Source organism: Opisthocomus hoazin, chromosome 18 (genome assembly GCF_030867145.1).
Source record: "Opisthocomus hoazin isolate bOpiHoa1 chromosome 18, bOpiHoa1.hap1, whole genome shotgun sequence".
NCBI classification, from domain to species: Eukaryota; Metazoa; Chordata; class Aves; order Opisthocomiformes; family Opisthocomidae; genus Opisthocomus; species Opisthocomus hoazin.
The window spans coordinates 14741001-14751264 of record NC_134431.1 but is presented as its reverse complement, the minus strand read 5'-3'; the positions used below and the strand labels follow the sequence as shown (position 1 = coordinate 14751264).

The window sequence follows — 10264 nt, the reverse complement described above, 5'->3', positions numbered from 1 at the left end:
CATTTGTAAACAGGTAAACATGCAACTGTTTCACGGGAACTATTTTTATCTGCCATGCCCAGGGGTGTTATTTTCATATTACTGCAGACTTTGAACCAAGATCAAGTTCTGTGAAAGCCCATACAAACATCACCAGACTGACCCGTTCAGCCCAAAAGCCTTTAAGCAAGTCTGAACTTGCAGACCTGAAGCTGAACTTCCCACCCAGTTTGTGGAAAGTAGGTTTCAAATTAAACTACATACAGAAGCAGGAAATAAAAAATTACATCTTGCAAAACCATGCAAAACAAAGACTGAGTGGCAGAGAGCATGGGGACAGTCCTGGCTTCTATGAAAACTATTTATACAGCGTTTTCCATTCTTCTGTATTGCTTTTACTGGGCACAAGGAGGTTTTTTTTCTTTTTTAAAACTGGAAAATAATTAGTGTTCCAGAAGTTGTGAAAGGAGGACTTAGGGAGGAACTGGTCTTCTGTTCAGGGGAAAAGAAAAGCACTAGATCATGTCAAACAGGCCACAGTGTTTTAAGTAACAGTGAGTGTGAGGAGGAGGGAAGGCAGAGGATCATCTGAGATTTGCTATTAACAGGACAAAATAACAGCCACAGGCTTAAACAGCAGCACAGGATAGGATGGCTTAGACATCAGGAAAACCTCAATTAGCAAGAATGTTCTGATTGTAAAATTCTTGTGCGGTATCTCACAGAGGAGTTTTGTAATGCTTAATACAAAGATTACAAAAATAGCAAAGCAAAGAGATTTGCAGCAATAGAAGAGCCATTTTTTTCCCTTTGAATCTCTCTCCCTACATTTTCCTCTTGAGTACTCTCAGCTGAACGTATGAACACGCTGTCTGTGAAATTGTTACACATACTTATCCATGTATACTAGCAACCAGAGAACAGGGCTCTCCGCAAGCACCTGCCCACATCTTTGCCATTCTTTGGATGATGTTCTAAATGTCCTGGAGATTGTAACAGAGAACGTGAAACTCATTCATCAGTGCATTTAAAAAAAAATTATGAATATGAGCAAGTAAGTTTTTCCTGTTATTTTCACCTATTATGGTGCCTTAACACAGCCACTACAGAAGTGACTGCCATGTGGAGTAGAAATAACCATAGGGCTTTGCCTACTCAGCTCGGCCATCAGCAGCAATCCAGCTGAGCGATGCTCAGCTACGAGCTCTATCCTACACTGCAGTGAAGAAATTTGCTCTAAGAAAAATTCAGAGGTGCCATCTTGTGGATGATGAAAAAAATACAACTAAGTAACAATTCAGCAGCATCTCGCTTTTAATATAGTAAATATACAGTAACTTTGAATTACAAGATCACTTTCCAATGAAATTACTAGCAAAAATATCCACAAAAAGTTCAAATAAATAAGAACACATGATTACCAACATCAAAAGCTGGGCTTCAAATTCTCAGTAAATCGAGTTCCAGTCTTTCCAGATAGTGGTCTGTTTAATTCTTTTTCAGAAGAAAACCCACTAATGCTATCGCGAGCAACAAGAGCTCAATACCTTTAAAATAAGGCAAAAAATAGTACATTATAGGCAATTTCATACTGTAGAATTTCAACTATAATATCAGATCCAAAAAAGATATCACATACTGACTGAAAAAACTCTGTCAGAACACTCTCAAACTGCTAACAAGATCCTTTAAACAGCAAATACAAGATAAAAGTTACCTCAACCAACCATAAATAAAACACAGAAAGCACACAAGGAATAATGGGATTACGGCATAGTTACGCAGTCTGGAGCCACACAAGCCAGTGCAGTCCGACGCGATGAGCACCGCGGCAGTGCTGGCAGCTGCGGTCACAGCGTCCCGGGCCAGGCATCGGTGGGAGATGCGAGCTCCCAACTTCTGGCAACCCATTTGCTCTAAACTCAACTTTCGCAGAACGAATACCGCTGAGCATTTTTGCCTCTGTGAGAAGCACCATCACCCCACCACCCTGAATTTGTACCAGCAAAAGTAATCTCGCATTTGGAAAGAAAACCGCAGCCCAGCTTACCGGCCCTAACAAGCAGTCCCCCCATGGTTTAGGATACCGAACCAGCAGTAGGGATTGACTGCAGTCTGCCTTGCAAGGCTCTTCCACTCGCGCAAGATGTGAGGCCCCTCTTCCCAGAATGGCACGCAGTGCTCATGCAATGATCACCCCTCTTGGGAGCATAAATTTGGAGCGCCTGCAGAAGCTCGATACCTGCACTGCTAACAGAACCAGGACCTGGAGACATCGTGCAGAAACATCAGAACTGCTGCGTGTGACTGAAAGCTACCACAGCATGTGAAGGGCTGTGGGGGAGGCAAAACTTAACTGACCACAGTATTTCACGGCAGAGATGCAAGTAATGGAGAAAAAAGAAATATGCCAAGAGAAAACAAATATTGTTTTAAAATTCTTCATGTTATGCATTAAAAATACAGTTTAGCATTACTAAGGAAAACAGCTTATACATATTTGAGTAACATTCTGTTTCTTCACATCTTTGTAACAGGGTAATTTCATTGAAAACAACAGAGTTGTTCAAAGTTTATACTAGTATAACTGAAGTAGAATCTGGCTATTTATTTAAAATGCAACCTGAGCGTATTTGTTCTGTAGGTAGTACTGCAGAACATTAAACCCTTAAAATTATGTAGAAAAAAAATAAATCACTCTGTTTAACTATCTCACATCACAGTAAACTTGTTCTTCAAGAAGCATCATCAATGCTAGGCTTATACACACCCAACAATCATATTGCTAAACATAGTGAAAAAAATATAAATAGCCACACAAACACTGCTCTGGAAGTGTTTTAATTCCAAACTGAATCTATTTGATGAAATAAACATTTCTGCTATATTCACAAGTGCTTCTAAAGACAATATCCATCAATACAAAATGAAGGAAACATAAATAATAGTCGTCTTCACAAAAGGAGCACTTTTTGTCTATAGACCCAGAACACAGTCAAGTTAAAATGGAAGCAAAAGTGCTGCGGGATAAAATCCAGCCCTTGCAGGACTGCTCACGCCAAGAGCTGTTTGTTGAGGCAAACACAGAATTTCTATTTCTGTATGTGAACAAAGACTGAGTAAGAAGTATCAAATAAATGAACAAAAATTAGACTTGCCTGATTATCATGCGAGACAAACTTATGTGGCCAGATCACAGCCAGAGCTTAATGACGAACAAGTATTCAGGCTTATTTTAAGTGGCATCACCATCTCCAACTACTTAACTTTTCAGTCTCCAACAACAGATCCACCTTCATCAGACCAAAAGCCCTACACTAAAACAGAAGTTTTCTAGGTCTGTGAGAAAAAAAATATCTTCTCAGTGCCAATCACCTTTGCTCTGGTCAAAGCTGACTGAAATACTATTTATTTACTGTTTAAGAAGTGATCATGCAAAACATGCCTATATCTGCATGCCCTACTTGTAACCTAGGAAGGCATCAATATAGAGTAACATTTCAGAGGAAAATTTAGCATATATTCAGTGCTATAACATGCTAAATTAATTATTGCATCTAACAGAATTTGTTTATAAAACCTGATATGCTCATTATTGATTTGATCCTGCTCACCTTGCTTTTGGTGCTTATAATCGTGCACTAAAAGAGTGTGCTAAAATCACGCACTGAAGCAGTGCTTATCGGCAAGAGCAGTCCTACCAACTTCCACTACTGTTAACGTGAACCAGGAATACTTGACTAACGAAGGCTTGTAGAATTTGGCCAAAGCTTGAAATTTTAGCACTGGGTGCAAGAATCTTTCATCTAAAAAAAGCTGAAATACACAATGAGGCTGGAACAAAACAAAAGGATGAAATGGGAACAGAAGAATGTGCTGGTCGTCTGCAGCTGCTGGTGTTGAATGCCATCCTTTAAGAGTCCCCACACCTCTGACACAGCCCATGTATTTGACCTCTGAGCATGTCAGATTAAGTTTCACTTTAATTGCATAGAGCTAAACGTACATGCAACTACAGATCATTTTAACTGTAACCTCACAAATACTGAATATGGAAATATAATACTGTATATTACATTTGTTTCCTTTATTAATTTAAAATTTCACATTTGGTCTCCAGTCAACTAGGAAAAAAACACTAAAGATTTCTTAGACTATTCCTGAGCAATGTTTTTATGTACTGTAAAATACTCCTGTTTATTACTACATTCATTAATATTCTCACATTTTAAACTACATACAAATCCATGTTTTGAAATTTTACAAAGCTGAAGAACTGGTAGGCACAATGAAAGAACAGAAACAGCTACTAAGCATCTTAAAACCAAGGTGAGATCAACACGAGAAATGAAATGTAACTATATATATAATGTACTCTTTAGTATTTGCTACTTTTTCATTTTCTGTCATAATATGAAGGATCCACTTATAAAATCTGGTCTGTCAGACCTCAGCTCGTTTCTGATAAACAGTTCACTGTGGCTGGTGGCTGAGGACAAAGTTAATACTGCTCGGTATTTCATTTTAAAATTAAAGTACAAAACATCCTCTAGAACTTCATCTTAGATTAACAAGATCATGTCCCCAGCTGCTGTGCTTGATTTGAAATCGTAACAGATGAACGGACCCTTGAATACTCACTGAACTGTCCTTCATATTCTCTTGTACCTCGCAGACACAAGAGAAGACGGGAGGGTCCGAGGACAGGACCGATCCTGGTTGTACAGCTGCCTTCTGTGGGGTATTTCCCCACGTCACTTCACTAAACCTCAAAACAAGAAGCCAAGCTAACTGAAGTAGACTGGACCACAGGATAAATAATAGCCATCTCGGGTGACTGAAAATAGCTATCTTTTACATGAAAATACATCTTTACTTGAATTTACAACAGCCTTTAAATTCATCCCCCAAGAGTCTATTTTTCACTTTTTGAGAGGCTACCCATTCTGCAGATTAAGCCACAGAGTCTCTAGTAATATCCTCATTTTTCATTACTCATATATATCCATGTGCAATTTGAAATTTGATCATTTCCTCTAAATGACAAAAAGTATCAAGGCTTACAAAGTGGACTTCAAGGAAAGCTGTCTGCAAACACAGTGAAGATTTCTGGGTATAAAAATATGCATTCCATTTTCTTCATTTGTCACTACTGAAGCTGCCAGCTCCCTAATAATTTTTTGTCTTAAAAAGAATCCTTCCTCCATTAAAATATTTCAAAACATTACCTCCATTTTTCTTCCTATAAAAAAAAAAAAAATCTAATTCATCAAAAACACTCCAATTCATCATCTTCTGTGAAGGATTAGTTTGACTTTGCATAGATAAGCATGCTCCATTATTTTATAACAAGTTGAGCCCTCTTCCATCAGAAAACACCACCATCAAACCTGTCTCACAAGATAGCACATCTGCCCAAGAGCAGGATCCTGTTCTCTCAAATACACCGAGGTAAGCATAAGAAACATCACAGACTTCAATAACCTTCAACTGGTGCAAAGGACATGTTATAATTATATATTCCTCTAAACTTTCATACTCTGCTATTCTTATCTTTATTGAGCAACTGTAAATATTTCTGAGGAAAGACCAATGGAAGACACTTGCCTTCAGGGAAAAGATTTCCTGCTGGCCTTGCTGGCTTACGATCAAAGGTATTGAAATGAACAGTGCTGATATAGAACCATGCGTCAAGAACATATTTTCTCAGGGTTTTCCTATGCAGAAAACATGACCCTTCCACGTCAGCCAAATGCTTTCTAGCAGTCAAGAAGCATCAACACTTGCTAATGAATTTTCCTTCATTTAAATTTGCGTGATGTTTGCTTTGTGCCATTTGTTTTTATTTTCCTGTCCCCTGCTGGTTTTTTAGAAGGAACACAATTGTTAGCATTGCCATTTTTCTTTGGATTTGTACATGCATATGGTTTTAAGCCTTTGATGGGAGCAGCTGAAGCGTGGAACACTGGGGTTTGTTTAGGGGGTCTGATATTACCAACGCTTTGAATTTTAGAGCTGTTCTCAGAGGGCTGCATATTGAGGAGCTGTTGCTTTGCAGTCGGTTTTTTTTTCAGTTCGCTCCTTACTTCACCAGATTGTCTCTGAGAAGACAGTGCACACCCCGTTCTCTCAGGAAGTTTCAAGTGACCTGGATGAGAATGTAACTGGCGACTTTCTTCACAGCATGAATCTCCCCTGTGACCTGCACAGCTTCTGGGCAGCTTTGTACCACTTTCTTGGGGAAGCACTTGCTTGTTTAGCAAAGGGCTGAGCAATGCTTTGCCTTTGCCAGGGCTTCTCAGGGTGCGGATGGAGCCGGGAGCAGTCTGTGGTCTGGCTTTGGCTGCCTTTCCTTTCTCACTCTGTACGGTCTGCATCTGCAGCCATTCCAGCTGCAAAAGGCGATCAATGTATTTCTCAAGAAATCCTGTTGGCTTTGGTCGAAATTCAGTTTTACCCTCTATGTTAACAAAGGTGGCCAGTTGCTTCAAGTCCCATGAGTTGAACGGGGGTGGGAGGAAGTCTGGGTAGTAATATTCTGATTCTTTAAAACCTGTACCAGGGACACGTTCCAAACAAACTGGATCAATTTCTTCAGCTCTGAGAATGAGCTCTGGTGGCGTGCAGGGAGATGGGGGCATTGGAATCCTTTCTGAATCAGAGAGATCACTGGCACTATCATCTTCAGCATCTTCTTTAATAATTTGTACTGATTCAAAATCAAGAAACATTTCATCTACAGATGCTTCTTGCCATTTAGAAGAGCATGGAACAGCTTCAGCAACAGGTTCTTCACGATTCTTTTCCAACTGTTCTTTTTTACTGCCATAAAAATGTTGCATCGGGACATCTTTAACCCTACAGAAGCTACCTTGTGTGCTGGCCTTCATGCTAGGAGCAGTCCTGGGCAGAAAAGATTCATTTTGCTGTCTTTCTGGGAGACTCATCTTTGGTCCTTGTACTCTGTGCAGTGATGTGCAAATACACATGATCCTAAATAAAAAGAAAGATCATATCCTGTTAGAATGATTAATATCTTTGGAAAACAGGTCTTCCTACCTCCTTCAAGGACATGGATCTACACAAATGAAGCTAAAATTGGCATGGAAACTTAGTAATGAGGTAAAATTAATATTTGCGGGTAGAGATAACACGGCCTACTACTAATTTTTATTTTATTCTGATTTTGCCTGAGAATTCACTAAGTAAGTCTCCATATTAATAACTTAAATTTGTTGCCCTCACAAATGCTGAATTCTGGGACCAGTTAAGCCAAAGGCAAAACAGAGCAGCCACAATTTCATCACAAGCATTTTATATACCAGTATGAAATGTCTACAAATTAAACAGACAATCTTAACCTAAAATTACCTTTTTGACTGAGTATTGTCATCCAGCTGGTTTCTTCCCTTCTTAAAAATACTTGGTTGGTTACCATCCTGAGTGTCATGGGAAATCTGACAACATATGAAAGTAAGTGATGTTGTCAAGAAAGCTGACATAAACTAAGTACCCATTTTCTGTAAACAAACAAAGCAATTATTTACCTTTTCAGTGGCACTTGATAAATTTTTGCCTAATGTTCCAGGAGAAGATTTCACATGAGAAAGTGGTTTATTCAGTCCTTTGGTGCTCAGATGGCTTTTTCCATTTCTGTAACTAGCAAGGATTAAACAGAATATCACATATAAATAGCAACATATATGATCATCGGAATAGAAATACAATAAGAATGTAATTCAGTTTAAAAAAGAGAGAGAGTTGATTGCAACTATTCTTAAGTTCACCAGAACTATACCACAGTCACTTTTTTATTTTTTATACTACCAACGCACTACCATATTTTTAATACTATTAATGCAAAAGTGAATAATTCAATCAGACAATATAATAACAGAACTTAGCCCTTATATAGATTTCTCTATTAGAGGATCCCAAAGTTACTTTGATGATAATAAATAGTAAATATTAGAGGCAACATATTTAACTACCAATTTCTATAGTACCCGGTACATGGTCCTCATGCAACGTAACAAAATTAATTGTAAAGTAAAATATGAAGGCCACTGAAAGCCGAATGTTGCTTGCCTTTCTAGTTTGCGTACTCTCAACAAAATTTAAAGGATTGTTCCTACAAAGGTAAGGTGTGGAAGTGGGCAGGGGACATACAATATATTCTGATATTAATACAAACTATTTCACAACAAAGGCACGAACAAAATTCACCATTTCGCGTTATACTGGGGTTGTGGAAGTATTAGTAGGAGAAAAACTCACATGCAGGCAAAAGGAATGGCATTACTGATCTGGACTTAGCTTAAAACTAAAATACGTATTTCCTCAATTATATCAGATACGTTTCTGTGTAAGCACACAATCATTAAATCAGTGTATTCTGCCAGAATCAGAAAACAGTGCTTGTTCTACAAACAAGAAATATTACTTAATTTAAAAAGGAAAGCTTTAAAAGGTCATTTTAGGACAGGAATAAGCAAACTGTGCCCTCCTGGTCTAACCTAGTCTGACTGCAGTTCAGTTAATATGTCAAGTTATGCATCTTGTTCACAGTTTTTATGTTAGTATAGTGAGATTTTTTTAAAAAAAACATGATTTCACCATTTAAAGAGCTTATAAAAGAATGAAAATAAGTCTTTTGCCTCCAGCATTGATGCAATCAGCTCTGTCAGTCTGTGACCTCGACCACACATTCATTTCTGTTGCAGTGGATCAGAGAGGATGACAATTGGAACAGTACAGCCATGCACTTTTTAACTAATCTACAGTAATTATTAGAGATTTCTGTAACTAGAAAGATAGAAAATCATTTCCTTACTTTACCATTCCTTTGTGGTTTTCATTGATTTGGCTCTCCTTTTTCTGCGTGTCTCTGTGCAGTAACAGGCGATACTCTTGAATGCCCGGTCCCATTATTACTCTTTTCAAAGGGTATCTGCACTTTTGCTTTTACATAATCTTCAATCGACTCCCATCTTTTGGGTTTGTAAGACACAGCATCTCGAACGTCAACATCACTACGTCCTAGAGATGCAGTAAACAAACACCATGCGATTCCTCCCGAGACGATTTATTTTTAAAGCAGTAAGATAAACATCACCAGCTACCAAACGGTACTGGAAAACACTGTCCCCCTGCCAGCGCTCGCTTGATGGGAACCAGCATCGCTCACCTTCCTGTTGCCGATCCCCCGGTACCGGGGGGGGGGAGCCGAGCGGTGAGGGCAGCCGTGCTCCCTCTCCCAGGGGCACCAGCTGGCCCCCAGCGCGGCAGAGCACAGCGGGCCAAGGGCAGCCGACGCCGCGGGAAGCCCGGTTGCTGCTGCAGCCCATCTCTCAGCCCCAGCGCCACGGCAGCGCTGGGGAAGGCCTGGCCAGCTGCCCTGCAAACCACCCAGCTCTCAGCATCTCAGCAAAGCAAAGACCTTCAAGATCACTGAGTGCCACCGTAAAGTCTGCCACGCAGTCTATAAGCGCACCCCTGAAAGACTGCTGGTAAAATACAGGAAAGCATCTGCAGGCGGAGCAGCGTTAGAAGAGGTCCCTTTCACTGTGCAAGGCGCTCACCATCACTTGGTTCCTCCCGCGCGGCGCTACGCGCGTTGGCTGGAGCCAGGCACCAGTCACACGGCGGTGGGTGCTGCCGCTCTTCACTTGACAAGCGCAGACGAGCATCCACCCGCGCTCCGCGCGCGCTGAGTTGTCCTTTTTGTGACACAGAATGAGCTCTTCCTGTGTTCACACCTGCAAATCCGGCATCCAACGCTTAATTTCTTCTTCCAAGACAAATCCCTCAGTACCCACAAACGCCTACTGAAAATACTCAAGAGCAGAACTCGCCGCGTTCTTTTACTTCCCAGGAACCGCGTTCTCGCAGCGGGCGCGGGGCAGGCGGCGGACGCCCAGCACCGGCACCCGGCTCCCCGCTGTCCCTCGGCTCCGCTGCTGACACCACGCACCGGCGCCCCCCCCCCCGCCTGCCCGGCCGCGGGGCAGCTCACCGGCCCCACAGAGCCCGCGTAACGCAGCAGCGGCTGCCGGCCGCCTTCCCGGCTCCGCTCCCTCCGGGACGCGCCAGCGACCCCCGTCGCTAACCGCCACTGCAGCCCGGTAATGAGCGACCCGCCTCCCCCGAGGCCCGGCCCGCTGCCCGCTACCTGCCGCCGCCGCCGCCGCCAGCAACTACGGGCAACTCGAGGGCAGCGACGCCAGGTGCGCGGTCCGCATGCGCGCGGCGGCGGTGTGCACAGGCCCTGCGGATCCCGGGTCGG

At 41.6% G+C, this 10264-nt stretch overlaps 1 protein-coding gene across 2 annotated transcripts; it reads right to left on the bottom strand.

Moving 5' to 3' along the window:
* Window positions 1-1285: 1285 nt before the first annotated feature.
* FAM217B (family with sequence similarity 217 member B) lies at window positions 1286-10234 on the bottom strand. 2 transcript variants are annotated; one of them, XM_075438776.1, is made up of 6 exons: window positions 10151-10234; window positions 9561-9737; window positions 8813-9018; window positions 7527-7638; window positions 7351-7436; window positions 1286-6972 (listed from the first exon to the last, which is right to left on the bottom strand). In XM_075438776.1, the coding sequence occupies exons 3-6, from the start codon at window positions 8905-8907 to the stop codon at window positions 5781-5783; spliced, it is 1485 nt and encodes a 494-aa protein (XP_075294891.1). In that variant the 5' UTR covers window positions 8908-9018; window positions 9561-9737; window positions 10151-10234; the 3' UTR covers window positions 1286-5780. The 2 variants fall into 2 exon arrangements, with proteins under 2 accessions (XP_075294891.1, XP_075294892.1); XM_075438777.1 differs by having other exon boundaries at window positions 8818-9018.
* Window positions 10235-10264: the final 30 nt, after the last annotated feature.

Coding starts and splice junctions, on each gene's coding strand:
- FAM217B (XM_075438776.1), bottom strand. CDS start 8,907: ATGGGACCGGGCATTCAAGAGTATCGCCTGTTACTGCACAGAGACACG. Junction 7,437..7,526: donor TATCAAGTGCCACTGAAAAG/GTAAATAATTGC, acceptor ATATGTTGTCAG/ATTTCCCATGACACTCAGGA. Junction 6,973..7,350: donor GACAATACTCAGTCAAAAAG/GTAATTTTAGGT, acceptor CTTTTTATTTAG/GATCATGTGTATTTGCACAT.